The sequence below is a fragment of the Colobus angolensis genome, unplaced genomic scaffold, assembly GCF_000951035.1.
Source record: "Colobus angolensis palliatus isolate OR3802 unplaced genomic scaffold, Cang.pa_1.0 Scaffold75, whole genome shotgun sequence".
Classification (NCBI taxonomy): Eukaryota; Metazoa; Chordata; class Mammalia; order Primates; family Cercopithecidae; genus Colobus; species Colobus angolensis.
The window spans coordinates 64,001-87,541 of record NW_012121265.1 but is presented as its reverse complement, the minus strand read 5'-3'; the positions used below and the strand labels follow the sequence as shown (position 1 = coordinate 87,541).

The following is a 23,541-nucleotide window of genomic DNA, read 5'->3' as shown; positions in this document are numbered from 1 at the left end:
GCACATTCTAGGAAATAGAATTTTACCTGGCTTGACTAATGGTCTCCAAGGACCAGGTCTTGAGTCATCACCCCGTCTGGGAAAGCGATCATCATCAGCACGTCTTGAAAGACGATCATCATCCATGTTTCTCCAAGGGCCCCTGTCATCCTCTGCACCACGCCTGGGAATTCTATCTTCATCGGCATTTCTCCAAGGTCCTCGATCATCATCCAGCGCTCGCCTGGGACCCCGGTCATCATCCATTCCTCGCCTGGGACCCCGGTCATCATCCAACCCTCGCCTGGGACCCCGGTCGTCATCCAACCCTCTCCTGGGACCCCGGTCGTCATCCAACCCTCGCCTGGGACCCCGGTCGTCATCAGCATTACGCCAGGATGATCGCTCATCATCAGCGCCTCCTCGCCTCAGCCCCCGGTCGTCATCCATCCCACGTCTTGGTCCTCTGTCCTCATCAGCTGTTCGCCAGCTTCCTCTGTCCTCATCCAGTCCTCGTCTAGGTGGTCTGTCATCTTCCGCGTGACGCCAGCTTCCCCTGTCTTCATCAGCAATTCGTCTGGGAGGCCTGTCATCATCTGTGTTACGCCAAGAAGGCCGGTCATCGTCTGCCCCACGGCGAGAGAACCGATCTTCCTCAGGACCACGTCTAGGGCCTCTGTCATCATCTATGCCACGCCGGGGAACCCGATCATCATCTGGTCTAAGAGAGGACTCTCTATCTTCATCATCCCCCAGACGCCGGGGCCGCTCTTCATCTCTTCTATGAGACCTGTCCTCATCTCGCCCTTCTCCACGTCTCCACTCCCTACACAGCAACAAGAACAATTAAAAATACATAAAATAAAAAAGCACATGATCCTTTGGGGATTTTTTTTTTTGACATGCTTTTTTAAAACTTCAGTATGGGCTGGGTGCAGTGGCTCACGCCTTTAATCCCAAGATTTTGGGAGGCAGAGGCAGGCAGATCACCTGAGGTCAGGAGTTCAAGACCAGCCTGGCCAACATGGCAAAACCCCATCTCTACTTAATTGTAAGACAAGTGGCTTGGTGCAGTCGCTCCCACCTGTAATCCCAGCACTTTGGAAGGCCAAGGCGGGAGGATTGCTTGAGCCCGGGAGCATGAGACTAGCCTGGGCAACATGGCAAAACTCCATCCCTATAAAAAAATAAAAATTGACCAGGCGTGGTGGCTCACACCTATAATCCCAGCACTTTGGGAGGCTGAGGCAGGCAGATTACTTGAGGTCAGGAGTTCAAGACCAGCCTAGCCAACATGGTGAAACCTCAGGTCTACTAAAAATGCAAAAATTAGCCAGAAGTGGTGGTGCATGTCTGTAATCCCAGCTACTTGGGAGGCACAAAAATTGCTTGAACCCAGGAGGCAGAGGCAGTGAGCCGAGATCCCACCACTGCAGTCCAGCCTGGGTGACAGAGCAAGATTGTCTCAAAAACAAAGAAACAAACAAACAAAATTAACCAGGCATGGTGGAGCACACCTGTGGTCCCAGCTACTCAGGAGGCTGAGGCAGGAGGACCGATCACCTAAGCCCAGGGAGGTTGAGGCTGTACTGAGCCGAGTTCGCACCACTGCACTCCAGAATGAGACACCATCTCAAAACAACAACAACAAAAAAAAGAAAGAAACAAGCCAAGTGCAGTGGCTCAAGCCTGTAATCCCAGCAATCTGGGAGGCTGAGACAGGCAGATCACTTGAGGTCAAGGCCAAAGCCAGCTTGGGCAATATGGCAAAACCCCATCTCTACTAAAAAATACAAAAAGTAGCCAGGTATGGTGGCACACACCTGTAATCCCAGCTATTCAAGAGGCTGAGGCACTTGAACGCAGGAGGTAGAGGATGCAGGGAACTGAGATCGCGCCACTGCACCCCAGCCCGGGCAGCAGACCCAAAACAATGAAAACCAAACCCACACACAATCAGACATGCACACAATTCTTCATGGCTCTCCTTTCCCTGCCTCTACAAAATGAACCAAATTTTAAAATCACCGATAAAATATTAACAAGAGGCGGGGCGCGGTGGCCCATGCCTGTAATCCCAGCACCCTAGAAGGCCAAGGCAGGCGGATCACAAGGTCAGGAGATCGAGACCATCCTGGCCAACATGATGAAACCCCGTCTCTACTAAAAATACAAAAAATTAACCGGGCGTGGTGGCAGGCACCTACAGTCCCAGCTATTCGGGAGGCTGAGGCGGGAGAATGGTGAACCCGGGAGGCACAGCTTGCAGTGAGCCGAGATCATGCCACTGCACTCCAGCCTGGGCGACAGAGCGAGACTCCGTCTCAAAAAGAAAAAAAAGATATTAACAGGAACTGAGGAACTGGAGCAGCATTATTTTCCTCAACTCTACTTACTTCTCTGGCGGACCTCTTCTCCACTCAGAATCTGCTTCAGGTCCTTTTCTCCAGGTGCCTTCTGAATCTCTATCCCCCCAACGAGAGTCCTCCATTGACAAAGTGAAAAAGAGGCATTATATTGGTAACCATTTACTATTACAACTACTGGTATTACCATTCAAATATTTTTTGTACTTATAACAATATGAAGCCCTTAAATAAGCAAGTTTTAAAATTTTATTTTTTAATCTGAGATCAGACTGATGCTACAGGGAAATTAGTAGTCTCATATATTGTGGGTGACCTTACAAACTGATATAACACCGCTGGAAAGCAACCTGGGAACACACACCTCTACATATTTCCTTCAACTAGAAATCCCCTTTGAAGAACGTGAAAAAAGCCCCGTACCCTGAAATGGACACCACAGTGCCTACTAAGCAAAGAAAGGTGGAGACATTTTATTTAATGTCTAAAGGGGGTGGTTAAATTAAAAGTACTTCTCTATTCAAAGTACTCTGATGGGTCAGGTGCAGTGGCTCACACCTGTAATCCCAGCACTTTAGGAGGCCAAGGCAGGTGGATCACAAAGTAAGGAGATCAAGACCAACCTGGCTAACAGGGTGCAACCTTATCTCTACTAAAAATACAAAAAATCAGCCGGGCATGGGCCAGGCGCAGTGGTTCACGCCTGTAATCCCAGCACTTTGGGAGGCCGAGGTGGGCGGATCACAAGATCAGGAGATTGAGACCATCCCGGCTAACACGGTGAAACCCCATCTCTACTAAAAAAATATAAAAAATGAGCCAGGCGTGGTGGCAGGCGCCTGTAGCCCCAGCTACTCGGGACGCTGAGGCAGAAGAATGGCATGAACCCGAGAGGGGGAGCTTGCAGTGAGCCAAGATTGTGCCACTGCATTCCAGCCTAGACAACAGAGACTCCATCTCAAAAAAAAAAACGAACAAAAAAAAACAAAGTACCTTGATGACATTAAGAATTGTGAAAAGTAAATCTGGTACAGCCTTTGCAGGGCAGGATGCACACACAATTTTAATCATAAATATCCTCTGACACATTGTGGCTGGTCGTACAAATGTAACCTAAAGTCATTATCAGACAAGTGAGAACTCTGGAAGATATTTTAAGAGATCTGATGATAGGGTGGGAAGACTAAAATAAATATTTAAAAGCTGGCCAGGCACGGTAGCTCACGCCTATAATCCCAGCACTTTAGGAGGCTGGGGTGCGTGGATCATTTGAGGCCAGGAGTTCGAGACCAGCCTGGCCAACATGGTGAAACCCTATCTCTACTAGAAATATAAAATAATTAGCTGGGCATGGTGGCGGGCGCCTGTAATCCCAGCTACTTGAGAAGTGAGGCAGGAGAATCACTTGAACCCGGGAGGCAAAACTTGCAGTTACCCAACATCGCACCACTGCACTCCAGCCTGCACTAGAGCGTGAAGCTCTGTCTCAAAAAAAACAAAACAAAACAAAAACTACAAAGCTAAGAATAAGCTACAGCCTCAAACAATTTGTGAATAAAAGAGCCTTTATTTGATTTTTTTATTTTTTTTTGAGATGGAATCTCACTCCTTTGCCCAGGTTGGAGTGCAGTGGCATGATCTCAGCTAACTGCAGCCTCTGCCTTCCACGTTCAAGCGATTCTTGAGCCGTAGCCTGCCAGGGAGCTAGGACTACAAGCGCCTGCCACCATGCCCAGCTAATTTTTGTATTTTTAGTAGAGGTGGAATTTCAACATGTTGGCCATGCTGGTCTCGAACTCCTGACCTCAACTCATCCACCTGCCTGGGCTTCCCAAAGTGCTGAGATTATAGGCGTGAGCCACCACGTCTGTCCCTCTATTTGAATTTTTGAAAAAATGTCTTGGCAATGAAAGTCTAAAATAACAACTAGAGATGAGAAGCAATGAAAGACAAGAATGGCCAGAAAAAAAGTTAGTCCCAGGTCATCACAGCTAATGATTCTGGACTGTCTTTTTAGGTGGGGGTTGTTCTAAGAGACTTTCCCAAGTAAACACTTTGAGAGAAAAATAGAAACGTAACAGTCAAAGGAATTTATGGGCACCATAATCAAGGGAACAAACACAGCCAGAAGGCCAAGTTTCTCCCACCCCCGATGCCTGCCTTGCCAATTTATACTCAACAAAGAAAGCAAGGTTTTAGAGGATATAGTACAACTATTACAACCGCCAAAGACTTTTGAAGGATGGCTGTTATAGCCATTAAACAAGCAAAAAGAAGTAACTCTGCCTCCTGGGCTCAAGCCATACTTCCAACTCAGTCTCCCAAGTAGCTGGGCATGCACCACCATGGCCAGCTCATTTTTGTATTTTTTGTAGAGACAGGGTCTCACTATGTTGCCAGACTGGTCTCGAACTCCCAGGCTCAAGTGATCCGCCCACCTGCCTCGATCTCCCAAAGTGCTGAGATTATAGGCGTGAACCAATGTGCCTGCCCCAGCAGATCCAAGAGCAGAATGGTCCCAGCTGATGAGCAAACAAATTGAACCAGGATCTCAGAGAACCTGGTACAAACAAACAGATGAAGAGAATGAAAGAAACATTAAAGATATAAAGAGGACTTTGAAAGAGCAAGAACAGATAAAAAGGAGAACAGTTTCCTTAAATTAGGAGATTTTTGTCTGCTCTAAGGAAACTGAATCCTTAGACCAAAAGGGCAAAAGACCAAAAAGAAACAAAGATGACCAAACACTCAGGTGTCTAAACACAGTCTTAGCGACAGTTTTAACTTCCTTTACTGCAAGTACAGAGAAAAATGCAACAGTTTTAACTTCCTTTACTGCAAGTAGGGAGAAAAATTATGTTTCCAAGGAATGAAACAGTATCTACAGAATAAGACGAAGACTAGTATCAAAAATCCTCCCCTCTGTAACACTGTGTACTACAAAGAGAAGCAAAGATCTCTATTATTTCTGAAAAGATGATTTTGAACTGGCCAAATAATGAACTATCCATTGTTCAACCGTGAGAGAAAAAAGTTGAGACATACGCAAAGACATTCTGAAAACAACTGATCAAGAATCAAAAAGTACTCACAAAGGGAAAACATGATGCAGTGTAAACATACTTGAGACTAAATAATGTTTGCTAATATGGATATAAAATTTTAAGTCAATACTAAGAGGAAAGATAATGTGTAATGATCTAGAAACAAAAATACCCAGTTCACTGCAATAAAATTTAAGTCAAGGTATGCTCATGATTTTTTTTTGTTCTGAAAGGCAAAGAAAGTTGTATTTTATACTGTGAAAGTTTTTTTTTTAAATGTAGGAAAAAATTAATGGTGGCCGGGCACAGTGGCTCACGCCTGTAATCGCAGCACTTTGGGAGGTTGAGGTGGGTGGATCACCTGAGGTCAGGAGTTTGAAACCAGCCTGGCCAACATGGTGAAATTCATCTCTACTAAAAATACAAAATTAGCCGGGCATGGTGGCACAGGCCTGTAATCCCAAGTACTCAGGAGGCTGAAGCAGGAGAATCACTTGAACCTGGAAGGCAGAGGTTGCAATGAGCTGAGATCACGCCATTGCACTCCAGCCTGGGCAAAAAAGGGCAAAACTCTGTCTCAAAAAAAAAAAAAAAAATTAGTGGAATAGAGAAAATAAAAGTGAACCTACAGGCCAGGCATGGTGGCTCATGCCTGTAATCCCAGCACTCTGGGAGGATGAGGTGAGTGGATCACAAAGTCAGGAGTACGAGACCAGCCAGGCCAACATAGTGAAAAACCCCATCTCTACTAAAAATACAAACATTAGCCAGGCATGGTGGCACGCGCCTGTAATCCCAGCTACTCGGGAGGCTGAGGCAGGAGAATTGCTTGAAACCGGGAGGCGGAGGTTGCAGTGAGCTGAGATTGCGCCACTGTACTCCAACCTGGGCAACAGAGAGAGACTCTATCTCAAAAAACAAAACAAAAACCTAGAAAAGTTCTTCAAGTTTGGCTTAAAGAAAAAAAAGGAAGTGGTGCCAGGGACATAGAAGCAAATAAAAAGCTCCAAAGCAAGTGTTAGGAATAAAACCAAATACACTAGTTACCATGTTACATGCAAGTAAATTAAACTATACTCTCCCCAAAAAAGGGAAGGTGTGGGGGGGTGCAGAGGGGACATAAAACAGAAACAAGAGGCTGAAAATGTACAAAAGGGTGGATAAACACATGTGCAAATGCTAACTAAAAGGATAATCTCAGAAGCTTCCTCACATTCCTAAGGAAACATTCCCATAAACTAAGAAGACGCAGCAGATTTAAACAACAAAACAGCTGATTTCATGCACACATAGAACTTTGTGCCCAACAGAAAAAAACATTCATAAAAACCTGACCATGGTTTTAGAACACAAAGGAAAATGTATTATTAAATTCCAAAAACTTGTAAATCATACAGACCACATTTACTGAATACCAAGGAATTAAAACTACAAATTAGCAGTAAGAATAACCTAAACTGAACACACATAACTAGTATCAAGTCTAGGCATACAGATAAGCATTTGATACAGGTGTGGCAAAAACAGAGGAGCAGAGAAAAGGCATGCAAGACATCCTTGAGCTTTTTGAGTGAAAGGTAAGCAAGCAATACTTTAAGGGGCAAACAGGGCACCTCCCAAGCAAAAGGAAGAGCGTGCAGACAGATGCCACAGACACAGAATAAAGCAGAAAACTTGCTCTCCAATGGCTGGTGCACAGGTGACTAAGAAGAAAATAGTGTCAGACGAAACTGATGAAAACGGCAGCAACACGAAAGACTGCTAAGGCGTGTTTTAAAACCTCTGGCTCTCAGTAATGAGTATCAACCAATGAAAGGTCTGAAGCCCAACCGCAGGCACAGTGATCAAACATGCTGTATTATGAAAAATCAAGCAGATCACAACGTAGAGGAAGGTCTGAAGCTGGAGGAAGATGATGATGAGGGAGACTAGTAAGTAGACCAACAAGTATTGCAGGTAAGAAAAATCTGAATTAAGGCAGTAATGTAGGAAAAGAAAAAAGGAAGAGCAGGTTCAAAGCTGTGACAAAGCAAGATACCAGTAACACCAATTAGGAGAGGGAATTCCAGACACAAGACAGAGAAGGGAACACAGGTCCGTTCTGAACCTTAGTGCAATTAAAAATCAGCATTTAGAGCTGAGTTTGAATCACCTAGGAATCCTGTTCAATGGCATACTTTGATTCAGAAGTTTTGGGGCTGGACCTGAAAGTGCGTTTCTAGCAAGTTCCCAGGTGCTGCTGACAGCTGCTGGCCACCAAACACATCTGTACCTACCAGGGAGCCACAGAACTCATCACCCTCTAAATTCACGATGATGTCTTTTTTTTTCCCCAAGACAGAGTCTTGCTCTGTCACCCAGGCTCGAGTGCAGTGGAGTAATCTCGGCTCACTGTAACCTCCACCTCCTGGGTTCAAGCAATTCTCCTGCCTCAGCCTCCTGAGTAGCTGGGATTACACGAGCCACCACCACACCTGGCTAATTTTTGTATTCTTAGTAGAAACAGGGTATCACCATGTTGGTCAGATTGGTCTAGAAGTCCTGACCTCGCAATCCGCACGCCTCGGCCTGCCAAAGTGCTGGGATTACAGGCATGAGCCACCACGCCCAGCCTGACGATGATGTCTTTCAAGGAACTCAGCAACACTCCCTCTTCTGTAGCAGACTCAGCAGTGCCATGGACAAAACTTTCATGACACGCACACACAAAAGTATGCTTAACCCTGTAAAATTCCATCTTTGCTAAGACAACTATAATTCTTTCCCCCTTAGGTGCCTTCTGTTCTTTGGGAAGAGAAAACTACCACATTAAAAAGAGAGGTGAACATGGGCTGGGTGCGGTGGCTCGCACCTGCAATCCCAGCACTTTGGAAAGCCGAGGCAAGCAGATCGTTTGAGGTCAGGAATTCAAGACCAACCTGGCCAACATGGTGAAACCATGTTTCTAATTTTAGTAGAAAATTTTGTGTTTTCTACTAAAAATACAAAAATTAGCCAGGCATGGTGTTGGGTGCCTATAATTCCAACTACTCAGAAGGCTGAAGCAGGAGAATGGCTTGAACCTGGGAGGCAGAGGTTGCAGGGAGCCGACAGAGAGATCACACCACTGCACTCCAGTCTGGGCAATGAAGTGAGACTCTGTCTCAAAAAAAAAAAAAGAGAGAGAGAGAGTGAGAGAGATGTGAAAATAACTGATTTAAATACATTTACATCGGTATCATAGAAGAGAACTGGGTGATAAAAATACATCACAATTACAAAAATCAGCCAGGCGTGGTGGCATGCGCCTGTAATCTCAGCTACTCAGGAGGCTGAGACACAGGAATCACTTGAATCCGGAGGCTGAGATTGCACTACTGCACTCCAGTCTGGGCAACCTGGGTGACAGAGCAAGACTGTGTCTCAACCTTTAAAAAAAAAAAAAAAAATCACATTAAAACAAAAGAAAATCAATAAACCCTATACTCACCTTTCTAGAAAGTGAACTATCGCCAAGTCTTCTCTCTTCCTCTCTACGACGTTCTCGTTCTTCAATTTCCAACTCCCTTTGGCGTTTTTTCCTTTCCACTTCTTCTAATTTCTTCACCCGCTCCTGATACTCTCGTAGTTCTTCCTCGCGTTTTGCTCGTTCAGCGCGCTCTCTCTCTTCCCGCTCTAGACCATTGATTAGGTTACTAAGTGTGCCTCCCAGCCATATCTTCCCCTTAATGCTAGTTCAACTTTTCTGGTATTAAACAGGTAGCATAATGTACAAGTAAAAGAATTTTAAAATAGTTTGTAATCAGCTACATGACAGAACACAGTCAATAAAACAAGTACTACAACCCTCAACTATAGTTTTGTAATAAGATACTAGAATTCCTGAGCAATCTGGGATTCCAGATACAGCATCATTTAACAGCCATCATCTGGAATATATTCCTCAATAAATGTTAATACACAGAATACGGTGATAAAAAACAAAAAGTATTACTTTTTAAAAGAACATCAAATGTGTGGGGGGAAATGTTGGTAGATGATGTAACAACTTCACATACAGCAAACTGGGTTCTGAGATCCAGTTAATTACCATGCTAGAAGGCCAATTACCTTGATTCCTGTATTCTACGTAAGATGACTAAAAACTAGATCTAACACCGACCTTGCATTAGCACCCCTCCAATCCTTTTCGACCTGTGTACCTTTTAGCATTTGTTCTTCTGCCCTTCTTTGCTCCTCCTCTTCTTTTTCTCTATAATATGTTATTCTGCGTTCTTCTTTACGTTGCCTTTTCCGTTCTTCCAATCGATTATGCCTTTCTTCTGCTAATCGCTCTTCAAACTGTTTAAGTTTTTCCTGCAATCGAGGTAACCCCCAACCCAAAAAGGACACATTTTGTCAAGAGCAACAAACTAGCAGAAAGCTATTAGGTTTACAAAAGACTCTCAAGTGTATTAGAATCATTGAAAGCAACCTCTTAGAACAAAAACTCTAACTTCCAAATGACCATTAACTAGTCAGCAGGCCGAATTTTAAAAAATTTAAATTGTTGATATTATCTACATCCAGTGGGTTTCTTTATACAAAATAAATTCAATGATCAAATTAGAACCTAAGCCCGGGACATTTTGATCTAGTTTTTTCATTTCTAACAAAAACAGTAAACAAAACTTGTATTAAACTATGCATTCAACTTTCACCTTTAGAACAACTTCTTTAGGTGATTGTTTTGCTTACAAAATATTATCCAAAAAGTTCTACTATTATTTGAATGACCGTTATACATAGTAACTCAAGACAGAATATACCAATTTGTTAAGGGAGAACATTTAAGCCAATACTAGAAAGCTCACGAATCAACATTTCCCAAAAGTCAGCAAGCTCACCTCATAAACAGACTGCCGTGCAGCTTTGAGTCGCATTACAAATAAATCTCTGTCTTCAAGCATTCGTGACATTCGATTCTTATGTTCAAGAGCCTTTTCACGTTCTAGCTGCATTGTAGTAATCTGCAAGTACAAAATACAGTGAAATTTCAAAGCATCACTTTTTTTTACTCATCAACCCCAAATTACTCACAAATACTCTTGAAAACTTAGAAGCTGCTTCATTGCCCCTTCTATCATGCCATAAAAATAAAAGCATTAACTACCATCCATGTCAACAGGTCCCCGGAAGACAACTAGGGGCAAGAGGTAGACAAAGTAATCCTGAGGCATTTAGGAGAGAGAGTTTTTAGCCCCACGACACCAAGAACTTTACAAAGGAAAAACTATGATATACGATACGGACACACCTTGGAGGCACCGCAGGTTTGGTTCTAGACCACCACAATAAAGAAAATATTGCAATAAAGCAAGTAACACAGATTTTTTGGTTATCCGATGCATATAAAAGTTTACAATCTATCAAAGTATACAACAGCATGTCTAAAACACCAATGTACAAACTTTAATTTTAAAATACTGTAAGTGGGATGCAGTAGTATGCTGAGGCAAGAGAATCACTTGAGCCCAGCAGTGCAAGATCAGCCTGGACAACATGATGAGACTCCTGTTCTCAAAGAAAAAAAATACTTTATTCCTAAAAATGCTAGTGATCACCTGAGCCTTCAGTGAGTCATCATCTTTCTGCTAGTGGAGAATCTTGCCCCAATGTTGACGACTGTTGACTGATCAGAGTGGCGGGTACTATAAAGGATGGGATGACTGGTAATTTCTTAGAATAGGTAACAATGAAGTTTGCCACACCGATTGCAACCTCTTATAAAAGATTTATCTAGCAGGTGGCACTGGTTGACAGTTTTTAATTTAAGAGTAGAATTTCGGGGCTGGGCGCGGTGGCTCAAGCCTGTAATCCCAGCACTTTGGGAGGCCGAGATGGGTGGATCACGAGGTCAAGAGATCAAGACCATCCTGGCTAACACAGTGAAACCCCGTCTCTACTAAAAAATACAAAAACCTAGCCGGGTGAGGTGGCGGGCACCTGTAGTCCCAGCTACTTGGGAGGCTGAGGCAGGAGGATGGCGTGAACCCGGGAGGCGGAGTTTGCAGTGAGCTGAGATCCAGCCACTGCACTCCAGCCTGGGCGACAGAGCGAGACTCCGTCTCAAAACAAAAAAAAAGAGTAGAATTTCAGTTTGATCCAATCCTCTCAAACCCTGCTGCTGCTTTATCAACTACAGTTATGGAATATTCTAAATCCTTTGTTGTCAGGTCAACAATGTTCGTAGCATTTTCACCAGGAGATTTCAAGAAACCACTTACTTTGCTCATCCATAAGAAGCAACTCCGCACCCAGTCAAGCTTTATCATGAGATTGCAGCAATTCAGTCACATCTTCAGGTTACGGTCTTTTTTTGTGTGTTTTTTTTTTTTTTTTTTTTTTTTGAGACAGGATCTGTCTCTGTCACCCAAGTACTGGAGTGCAATGGCACCACCTCAGTTCACTGCAACCTCCACATCCTCCCGCCTCAGCCTCCCAAGTAGCTAGAACTGCAGGCACACTCCACCACGCCTGGCTAATTTTCCTATTTTTTTGTAGAGACAAGTTTTCACCATGTCGCCCAGGCTGGTCTCCAACTCCTGGACTCATGCAATCTGCCCACCTCAGTCTCCCAAAGAGCTGGGATTAGAGGTGTGAGCCACCCCACCCAGCGTATACATCTAACTACTTCTCTTGCTGTTTTCACCACATCTGCAATTATTTTCTCCACTCTACTCATGTACCCCTCCAAGTCATCCATGAGGCTTGGAATCAACTTCTTCCAAACTCTTGCTAATGGTGATATTTTGACCTCCTCTCACAAATCACAAATGGTCTTAATGGCATCTGGAACGAAGAATTCCTTCCAGCAGGTTTGCAATGTACTTGCCCAGATCCATCAAAGGAAACACTATGGCAGCTACAGCCTTATGAAATGTATTTCTTAAATAGTAAGACTTGAAAGACAAAAGTTATCCCTAGATTTGTGGGCTGCAGAATGCATACTGTGTTAACAGGCATGAATACAAACATTAATCTCTTTTATACATCCCCATCAGAGCTGTCATATGATCAGATGCATTGTCAATGAGCAGCAATATTCTGAAAACTCTTTCTTTTTTTGAGCAGTAGGTCTCAACAGGGAGCTTAAAATATTCAGCAAACCATGCTATTAACAGATATGCTGTCATTCAGGCTTTGTTCTTTCATGCACAGACCACAGAAAGGGTAGATGCAGCATAATTCTTAAGGACCCTAGGATTTTTGGAATGATAAGAATTGGCTTCAACTTCCAGTTAGCAGCTGCATTAACCCCTAAACATTAGTGAACATACCCTTCAATGCTCTGAAGCTCAGCACTGACTTCTCTCTACATATGAAAGACCTAGTTGGCCATCTTCTTCCAACAGAAGGTTGTTTCATCTACACTGAAAATCTATTGGCTGGGCACCATGGCTGACCCCTGTAATCCCAACACTTTGGGAGGCTGAGGCAGGCGGACTGCTTGACTTCTAGAGTTTGAGACCAGCCTGGGAAGCCTGGCGAAACCCCGTCTCCACTAAAAATACAAAAAAAAAAGCTGGCATGGTGGTTCACGCCTGTGGTCCCAGCTGCTCAGGAGGCTGAAGTGGGCACTTGAGTCCAGGGGGCAGACGTTGTAGGGAGCTGAGATCGCACTACTGCACTCCAGCCTGGGTGATACAGCGAGACCCTGTCTCTCAAAACAGCAAGAAAATCTCTTGTTCAGTGTAGCCACCTTCATCAACTATCTCAGCGAAATCTTCTGAATAACTTGCTGTAGCTCCTCCATCAGCACTTGCTGCTTCACGTTGTACTTTCATGTTATAAAAACGGTTTTCCTTAAACCTTATGAACCAACTTTTGCTAGCTTCATACTTTCCTTCTGCAGCTTCCCTTATTTATTTACATATATAGATATATATTTATACATTTATTGATACAGAGTCTCCCTCAGTTGCCCAGGCTGGAGTGCAGTGGCACAACCTCAGCTCACTGAAACCTGACTCCCAGGTTCATGCAATTCTCCTGCCTCAGCCTCCTGAGTGTCTGGGATTACACGTGTCTGCCACCACGCACGGCTAATGTTTGTATTTTTAGTCGAGATGGGGTCTTGCTATGTTGGCCAGGCTGGTCTCAAACTCCTAACCTCAAGTGATCCGCCCACCTCGACCTCCCAAAGTCCTGAGATTACAGACATGAGCCACCAGGCCCAGCCTTTTGCAGCTTTCTAACCTCTGTCAGCCTTTGTAGTATTAATTGTTTTTTGTTTTTTTTTGAGACGGAGTCTCGCTGTGTCGCCCAGGCTGGAGTGCAGTGGCCGGATCTCAGCTCACTGCAAGCTCCGCCTCCCGGGTTTACGCCATTCTCCTGCCTCAGCCTCCTGAGTAGCTGGGACTACAGGCGCCCGCCATCTCGCCCAGCTAGGTTTTTTTTTTTTTTGTATTTTAGTAGAGAGGGGGTTTCACCGTGTTAGCCAGGATGGTCTCGATCTCCTGACCTCATGATCCGCCCGTCTCGGCCTCCCAAAGTGCTGGGATTACAGGCTTGAGCCACCACGCCCGACCAATGTAGTATTAACTGTTGAGCGTTAGAGCCTTGCTCTGGATCAGGCTTGGCTGAAGGGAATGTTGTGGCTGGTTTGATACAGACCAATGAAACTTTTTCCATGTCAGCAATAAGGCTGTTTCACTTTCTGTTTATGTGTTCACTGGAGTAGCATTTTTAATTTCAAGAACTTTTCCTTTGCATTCACAACTTGATTAGTTCAAGAGGCCTAGCTTTCAACATGCCTTCCTCACTAAGCTTAATCATTTCTAGCATTTGATTTAAAGTGAGAGACACGCGACTCTTCACTCGAACACTAAAAGCCATTGTGGGATTGTTAATTAGCCTAATTTCAGTATTATGTCTCAGGAGCCAGGCATATAGTGGTTCACACCTATAATCCCAGCACTTTGGGAGGCTGAGGTGGGCGGAACACTTGAAGTCAGGAGTTCAAGACCAGCCCAGCCAACATGGTGACCCCGTCTCCACTGAAAACACACTTGGGATATTGAAGCTGGAGAATCACTTGATCCTGGTGGGGCAGAGGCTGCAGTGCACCCAGACTGCACCACTGCACTCCAGCCTGGGCGACAGAATGAAACTCTGTCTCAAATAAATAAATATACATATATATATAAATGTCTCAGGGAATAACAGGAAGGCTCAAGGACAGGGAGAGATAGTCAGGGAATGGCCAGTCAGTAGAACAGTCAGAAGATACACAACACTTACAGATTAATAAGTTCACCGCCTTATATGAGAGTGGTTCGTGGCACCCCAAAATAATTACAACAGTAACATCAAAGATCACTGATCACTATAACAAATATAATAATGATAAAGTATGAAATACTTTAAGAATTAACAAAATGTGACAGAGACATGAAATGAACACATGCTGTTGGAAAAATGCTGTCAACAGACTTGCTCAATACAAGGTTACTACAAACTTTTAATTTGTAAAAGAAAAAATAAGAATAAAAATAATAATATGGGGGGGCTGGAGGAGGCACGGTGGCTCACACCCATAATCACAGCACTTTGGGAGGCCCAGCCAGGAGATTCGCTTGAGCCCAGAACTTTGAGACCTGTCTGGGTAACACCACAAAAGCACAATAAAGTGAAGCACAATAAAACAAGGTTTGCCTATATATAACAAAATTAAATTGGCCGGGCGCGCTGGCTCACGCCTGTAATCCCAGCACTTTGGGAGGCCGAGACGGGCGGATCACGAGGTCAGGATATCGAGACCATCCTGGCTAACAAGGTGAAACCCCATCTCTACTAAAAATACAAAAAATTAGCCGGGCGTGGTGGCAGGCGCCTGTAGTCCCAGCTACTCCGGAGGCTGACACAGGAGAATGGCGTGAACCCGGGAGGCGGAGCTTGCAGTGAGCTGAGATCCGGCCACTGCACTCCAGCCTGGGCAACATAGCCAGACTCCGTCTCAAAAAAATAAATAAATAAAAATAAAATAATAAATATGACATGGTAATACCAAACACCATGGTTTAATTTTTAAAGGCATTTTAATCAATGCAAGATGATATATGGCTATTTCCATTCTGCCCTATGTGAAAAAATGGAAGGCTCCAAATCAACCCAATTTGGTCTGCAGCACTCTTCTAATTAGTTTTTGATATTTACATGTTAAGAGAATTATCACAAAAATTCCAACTTCTCCTGAAAAAATGGGAAGAGCTGGCAATCCTAGGTCCATTAATCTCCAGGTGACAACATTCAGATGAAACCAAGAAAAGGTTGCATTCTCCTATTACATTCTACACTGATGTTTGTCTCCTGCTTATGGTTACCTTTTTAAACCAGATCTGTTCACTCGCTTTTATTACATATTTGGTGCCAAAAGCATTTGTAAACCCTGCTTTTGTATCATTAAGTAAATATAATATACACTATAAATTAACAAAACTACAGAATGACCTGTTTAGTCACAAAAGACCACACAGTACACAATTCCATTTATATAAAATGTCCAGAAGCAGCAAATCTAAAGGAGTAGTTTAGTGGTTGCCTAGGGCTGGGGTGGTGGGGAAGAATAGGGATGACTACTGCTAATGGTTTAGAACTTCTTTTTGAGATATGTTTTAAAATTAGATTGTGGAGATGGCTGCACAATTCTGCAAGTAAACTGAAAACTATGAGTTGTATAAACATGCCATACAATTTACCCATTTAAAGTGTACATAAAGCAGTTTTTTGTAAAATGGGCTTTTCAGTTGTCCTTTGTTTTCCAAGTTTCGTTTGTAATCTCTATCGTGAAATGTTCCATCTTTCTACCAATCTGTTCATAGGCAGCCATTAGAGCACCATTTCTAGCAGAAGAATACAAAATAAAGCAATTCTGAATGCTTGGTTCCATCACTGGCAGAGGATTTAATTACAATCTAAAAATATTATAATTAAATTAAAAACTTACTCTTTCTTCCTCTTGTTGCTCCCACAGATCCATGTCTTTAATTCTCTGTTCCTCGTAAGCGCTCTTTATCAAAGGAATTTCTTCCAAACGTTTGGCTCTTTCAAAATAGTCAATCTGAATGACATGACAACACATGTAGTTTTTAAAAATCTCTCTTAACTCGGTATGTTAAAGGTTTACCAATCCTTTCATTTACCTTCTTTTCTTGATTCTTTAGGCGTTCCTGAAGTTCTTTCTTTTCTTTCTCCAGTTGTTCAACCTGTTTAGCCATGATAAAATCTGGATCCAATTCCTCAAGGTCCTAAAAGGTAATACAAATGTACAATTGTTAATAAGGATAAACAAGCAATGCCTAACATAACTCACTGCTTTCTAGAATAAAATCCTAAATTGCTTTGATTGTTACAATGGACGATAATTTAGGAAATGTGAAAACATTATACAATAGCCTTATTTCCACTTGACCATAAGGAAAAAAATATCCATACATCTTTTTCTCACTCCTCCAACCTACATCTACCCACACTCCACTAAACAGGGTAAGCAAACCTAATCAGAAAACCCAAAATCTGAAATGCTCCAAATTTTAAAACTTTCTAACCACCAACACGGTGCCCCAAGTGTAAAATTCCGCACCTGACCCAGGTGACAGGTCAGTAAAAATGCATTAAAACTTTGTTTCACGCGGCCGGGCGCGGTGGCTCAAGCCTGTAATCCCAGCACTTTGGGAGGCCGAGACGGGCGGATCACGAGGTCAGGAGATCGAGACCATCCTGAGCTACACGGTGAAACCCCGTCTCTACTAAAAAAATACAAAAAACTAGCCGGGCGAGACAGCGGGCGCCTGTAGTCCCAGCTACTCGGGAGGCTAGGCAGGAGAATGGCGTAAACCCGGGAGGCGGAGCTTGCAGTGAGCCGAGATCGCGCCACTGCACTCCAGCCTGGGTGACAGAGCTAGACTCCGTCTCCCAAAAAAAAAAAAAAAAAAAAACTTTGTTTCACGCACAAAATTATGTAAAATAGTATATAAAATTACTTTCAGGCTATGTGTATAAGATGTCTATGAAACAGGCCTTGTGTGGTGGGTCGCACCTGTAATCCCAGCAATTTGGGAGGCTGAGGCAGGTAGATCATTTGAGGTCAGGAGCTGAAGACCAGCCTGGCCAACATGGTGAAACCCCATCTCTACAAAAAATACAAAACCTAGCCATGCGTGGTGGCACACCCCTATAATCCTGGCTACTTGGGAGGCACAGGCTAGAGAACTGCTTGAACCTGGGAGGCAGAGGCTGCAGTGAGCCAATATCATACCACTGTACTCCAACCTGGGCAACAGAGTGAGACTATCTCCCACAAAGAAAAAGAAAAAAAAAAAGTCTTATAAAACAAATTAATTTCGTGTTTAGACTTTACTCCAATCCCCAAAATATCTCATTATACATACATGCAAATATTCCAAAATCCAAAAAAATCCAAAATCTGAAAGATACCTGCTCTCAAGCATTTTGGGTAAGGGATACGCAACCTGTTCTGTGATTAACATATAGTAGTTAAAACTGAACAGAGCAGGCTGGGTGCAGTGACTCACGCCTGTAATCCCAGCACTTTGAGAGGCTGAGGCAGGCAGGTCACCTGAGGTCAGGAGTTCGAGACCAGCTTGGCCATCGTGGTGAAAAGCTGTCTCTACTAAAAATACAAAAAATTAGCTGGGTGTGGTGGCGGGTGCCTACAATCCCAACTACCTGGGAGGCTGAGGCAGGAGAATCACTTGAGGTTGCAGTGAGCTGAGATCACGTCACTGTACTCCAGCCTGGGCGACAAGAGACTCCATCTCAAAAAAAAAAAAACACAAAACTTCCCAGAGCAATAAACATATGCTTACTCACAGATTTAGTCATGACCAGCTGTACCAAAATGTGTGAAATAACTCAACAAGCCAACGAATGGTACAGGACTATGGTTCTAAGAGTACAAAATACCTGGATAAAACTAGCTTTTTAATGACTAAAATGCTACATACTTCAATGTCAATATCTTTGAATGCTTTGGCACCCAGTTCTGTTTTCTTGATCTGCTCCAAACGCTCTCGAACAGTTTTCTTTTTGATTTGTTCATGTTCCTGTAAGATACGCTCCTTCTCTCTCTCCTTAGCTTCCTGGCGCAGCCTTTCTTCCTCAGCCTTCCGTACTTTCTGGAGTTCAGCTTCCCTCTGTTCCAATTCTTCCTTCTCACGCTGAATATTCAGACTCTCAAGGCGCTCTTTTCTTTCCTCAATTGTCTGGCGGCGAGCCAGGATTCGCTGGTGCTCTTTTCGTGAATTTTTAAGGTATGCAGTAACAGCCAACTGATGCTGTTCTTCTTTCTCTTGCTTCAAAAACAAATGAATTTTTTTAAATGACCAAAATTAACATTCTCTGGTATTAGGCATTAAAGAAATTACAAAATAATCCTGATGCATTTTCTATGCATCTGCATTTGATAATGGAAGATGACACTATCCAAGCTGTTTGTTTTCGGTATCAAATGCTATGGTGTTGCTCCTACTCAGTCTTTTAATAGCAATGATGCAGCTAAAGAAGCTCTCCTAGCTAAGACAACTTTTCACTGCACCAAACCTACCTTAGGCGTTCATTAACAGAGCTCACAAACAAGAAATAACTTGTTACTGGTAGTGGCTCACGCCTGTAATCCCAGCACTTTTGGGAGGCCAAGGTGGGTGCATCACTTGAGGCCAGGAGTTTTGAGACAAGCATGGCCAACATGGTGAAATCCTATCTCTACTAAGCATACAAAACATTAGCTGGGCACGTGGTACGTGCCTGTAGTCCCAGCTACACAGGAGGCTGAGGCACAAGAATTGCTTGAACTCAGGAGGTGGAGACTGCAGTGAGCCGAGACACTGCACTCCAGCACGGGTGACAGAGTGAGACTCCATCTCAAACAAACAACAAAAAAAAAAAAAAAAAAAAAAAGAAATAAGTTAAGCAGGAGGGAAAAATCCACTCACTGTACTTCACTATTTGAGGAATCCTATGTCTACTCTACTGTTTCTGTAACATAATCCATACTTTTACATTACCTACACAGAGGAGTATTTTGTTCGATGGAAGAAAGCTCAATGATTTGTGTATTTGATCAAATAACTACCAAGTACAATTCTATAGGAAATATATCATAAATCCCTTCTCTCAGATACTGTCCCAAACCTCTTTGTGAAAGACACGGCACAAGAGTCCCTCAGAACTGGGATTTATTTCCCCGGGAAGATGCATACCAGTATATGAGCTGGTTTAATGACTTCAAGTGCTTTTGCAAGTACTGACGACATGGCTGTCAGCTGATTTCTTATCTGCTCTGAAGGCATGCTTTGCAAATGAGGACCAATCGGAGCATCTTCTCGAGTAGCATAATTCAAATCAGATCCAAAACTCAGGGTCCGAGAAGTGTGATCAATACGAACCTTTAAAAATTAAATTATCAATGGTTAAATCCATAAGTAAGCATGAAGTCAAAAAGTAACAGAAGAATGTCATATACAAAAGCTGGAAAAGTTCACTCAGTAAACTTTAAAATGGTATCACTGTACCAAAAGCTGAGAAACAAAAGATATGTGTCTTTCTAGTCCTCAAGGGCCTTCTCCTGTCTCCTTACAGCACATACCTACCTGCAAGTCGCAATGCCTGGCTGCGTCTACTATGGCCCGTTCCAGTTGGAAAGCATCAACGAAAGGAACCAGAGAAGTCAAACGAGAAAACTCAATGCTCTGATAAATCTGTGACACCTGCATAGAAAACATAGGGTTAATAACACTAGTCACTATTTATTCAGCACTTTTTATGTGCAATCTCATGACAGTCACTGGAAGTAGATATTATGCCAGAGAATTTATATTAGCAGTACATTGTCAAAGCCAGAATGCTAATCCCAAACTATCAACTCTAAACCCCATGTTTTGAGAACCATTACCATACTATTCCTCAAACCTATAATCTTTTCAAATCCTAGTTGTCGTAAAACAAAAAAGTCTAAAAACCTGCTACTTACCGAATAGATTTAAACACTTCTTACAGAATTTTTGTCTGAAGGAGACTGGCAGCATTACTTTTTAGTTATACTGCTAATTAGCCTTCAATTATTTGTATAGCACATAAGAAATAACACTGCTCACATATATAGAAGCAGGTCAATGACACGTGCATAAATACTGAGATGAAAATATAATAAAAGGCCCTCCTTCCCAAATGAAACAAATGGAAAACAAAATGGGAGCACTTACTTAAGCCCCTGGACTAAAATATATGAAAAGGCTGTCTCATTCACTCACGGTGGGAGGATCTATTAATCCAGGCTTCTGAATAGCTATTAAAGCTTTAAATTCATAAACAATATGACTAATTCCACTTCTTATGCCACAGAAAGTAATAGAAGTATGCAAAGATATATGTATGAAAGATGATCAATGCTACGAGACTTCTAACACGAAAAAAAAAAATCTAGTAATACAGGTTTTCATCAAGAGAGTCTGAATAAATACACCATAGTACCTTAAATGGAATAAGGTAGCCCGTACATTACTAACAAGGAAAAATGCCCAAAGACAGTGTTTGACCAAAAAAAAATGGTGTGCTACAAAATACGTAAACATAATAATTCTGATTTTCAAATTAATATAATAGACTAATTTTTGGCAGGGGCAGAACATGGGGAGGTTCTCACTTCCTAGGCAGTTCTAGATTTTTCCAGTTTTTAGTTTCATGATGAGCACACACAATCAAGGAAATTCCAGTTCTTCCACAAAACACTTTATTTTTACCTGCTGCAGAAGGCGGAGGATGGTGTTGTTTTGCAGTTGTGGCACATACTGTTGCAATTCCGGTTCCTTTTCAGGTTGTTCCCTAACCCAATTTAGAACCTATAAAATTCATTAAGTTGAAAGAGAATTATACTTTCTACATAATAGATACTAAAACATCTAAAACTCTTCCAGTTTTTTTAATATACGAAAACATCATCCAATGCAAAGAAATACAAAATGTATCATGAAGCTACTGATACTTGTTTGAAGGTGACTGGCAGCAATGGCTAAATTAGTCATGCTGCTAATTAACCTCCAAATGTTTGTTTAGCACATCAGAAATATCTTTTCTCTTGAAATAAAGAAAAAAGACAATGAAATGTGCACTGAATTCCAACACATAGGACAAAACTTCTCTCTTAACAAGTATCAATACAACTCAAAACTGCAATAAGGCCAACTCTGTGGTGGTAACCAAAACTTATATACAAAGGCTTACCTTTGTGACTCGCTCACAGAGTTTTAATGGGTTAAATTCTACTTCAAGCCAATTGTAAAGGTCTTTCACTTCTGGGACAACATATTGTAGTACATTAAATCTGACCTACAGTAAGCAAAACAAAAGATGTAACTATCAAAGGAAATTTTCCAACTAAAATTCTGAACTTAGTATAAATGATAGCATTGGAAATCTGGAAAATGATTTAAAAAATCATCAAGCCTCAACCTCCTCTAAATTTACCAAAAATGAATCCAAAGTACAACTATGCTGGGTCTCTTGCCCCACGCTATGCACACTAACCTATGGTGAAAAGCCCCACAGGTATGTAAAAAGGAAATGAAACTCTAAAAAACACAACTACAACCAATTAAATATTCACAAAGACAACTACTGTGGCCAACGGAATATTTTATTACCAATAACAAGGAAAATACCAGAATTTTACTTTTATATAAATTGTCACACAAAAATGATCACGACAGCACTATTTCTAATAGCTCCAAACTGGGGAGAATTCACATACTCATCAATAGGATAGTGCTGTCCTATTATTATGTGTTCATAAAATAAACAAAAATGCACAAAAAAGAACAACTACATAGAACACATGAATAAATCTCACAAACATAACTGTGAGAAAAAGAATTTCACATATCACCCCATTTATATGGACTTCAATTTTACCATGGAATATGTCATTTTTTTTTGGAACTGTTAACCCAAGGACAGAATAACTGCAGGGACAGAGCAAAGCACAGAAGTGTGTACCCATAGAGAGCGGGTAACAAAACTGAGGCAAATGTTGGCAGATCGCATCCCCAAGTCAGGAGGACGCCCACACACGCGAGCACTCAGGGCTAAGGTTAACTCTAATGTAAAATGGGTACAAGACTGACTGACACCATTCTAACACTTCCCCTTTATAAGCATCCATGTATCTTGACTACAATAAGGTGTGGTATATGCACACAAATAAAATTCCCTAACTTGGAATCTACCTTTAAGAGAAAAAAAAAAAATTAACAGCTCTAATTTCATTCCTATCAAGTTATTTTAGATTATTCATGTAGCTCCCCTTCCAAATAGGGAATGTGAAAGGTTGCCATAATCTACTAAATTATATTTCTCACTAAAATACACAATCGGTTTACTTTCTGATTTAAAAGTCACTCTTAGGAATGTTTGAGTCTTTTCCTGTGATAAGGGAATCCCTCTGTCTCACAAATTTGGTAATGGAAGCCTAACGCTCAGGTATTGACCTTGGATATATGGTCAACTCAAGAAGTTGATAAATGCCTCTTGGCAGTCAGCTAATCCATTCACGTGATACTAATGGGTATCCTCCTAAAAGTTTACACTCTATGGGCACAATGAGGACCCTAATCCAGATACCCTCGCTGCCGGTCCAATGCTACCCATGAGTGATCACTGATTGACTTGCTCACAGAGCTTTAGTGGGTTAAATTCTACTTCCGGCCAATTGTAAAGGTCTTTCGCTTCTGGGAAAACATATTGCAGTATATTAAATCTAAGTCTAAGAGATCTTTTTTTTTTTTTGAGATGGAGTCTCGCTCTGTCACCCAGGCTAGAATGCAGTGGCACGATCTCAGCTCACTGCAACCTCTGCCTCCCAGGTTCAAGCGATTCTCCTCCTGCCTCAGCCTCCCAAGTAACTGGAATTGCACGCACTGCCATGCCCAGCTAATTTTTTTTTTTTTTTTTTGTATTTTTAGTAGAGATGGGGTTTCACCACAATGGCCAAGCTGGTTTCGAACTCCTGCCCTGAAGTGATCCACGCGCTAGCATTAAAGACGTGAGCCACCACGCCTGGCCGAGACCACCTTCAACAGCAAGGTGACGTGGATTAGCCTTCCAGTGTGGCACATTTC

The 23,541-nt window shown here is 42.4% G+C and overlaps 1 protein-coding gene across 2 annotated transcripts in view; it reads right to left on the bottom strand.

Annotated features, from left to right (window-relative positions):
* The window catches only part of EIF3A (eukaryotic translation initiation factor 3, subunit A), a 49,507-nt gene that overhangs the window by 8,328 nt on the left and 17,638 nt on the right, over nucleotides 1-23,541 (bottom strand). For both annotated transcript variants that reach the window (XM_011927791.1, XM_011927792.1), the window contains exons 8-19: nucleotides 21,650-21,754; nucleotides 21,169-21,267; nucleotides 20,020-20,136; nucleotides 19,630-19,815; nucleotides 18,376-18,723; nucleotides 16,552-16,656; nucleotides 16,356-16,469; nucleotides 10,255-10,377; nucleotides 9,571-9,724; nucleotides 8,859-9,043; nucleotides 2,376-2,464; nucleotides 27-805 (exon numbers count right to left, since the gene is read on the bottom strand). In XM_011927791.1, the coding sequence (XP_011783181.1) occupies nucleotides 27-805; nucleotides 2,376-2,464; nucleotides 8,859-9,043; nucleotides 9,571-9,724; nucleotides 10,255-10,377; nucleotides 16,356-16,469; nucleotides 16,552-16,656; nucleotides 18,376-18,723; nucleotides 19,630-19,815; nucleotides 20,020-20,136; nucleotides 21,169-21,267; nucleotides 21,650-21,754 (2,404 nt within the window). The remainder of the gene's footprint in view (nucleotides 1-26; nucleotides 806-2,375; nucleotides 2,465-8,858; nucleotides 9,044-9,570; nucleotides 9,725-10,254; nucleotides 10,378-16,355; nucleotides 16,470-16,551; nucleotides 16,657-18,375; nucleotides 18,724-19,629; nucleotides 19,816-20,019; nucleotides 20,137-21,168; nucleotides 21,268-21,649; nucleotides 21,755-23,541) is intronic.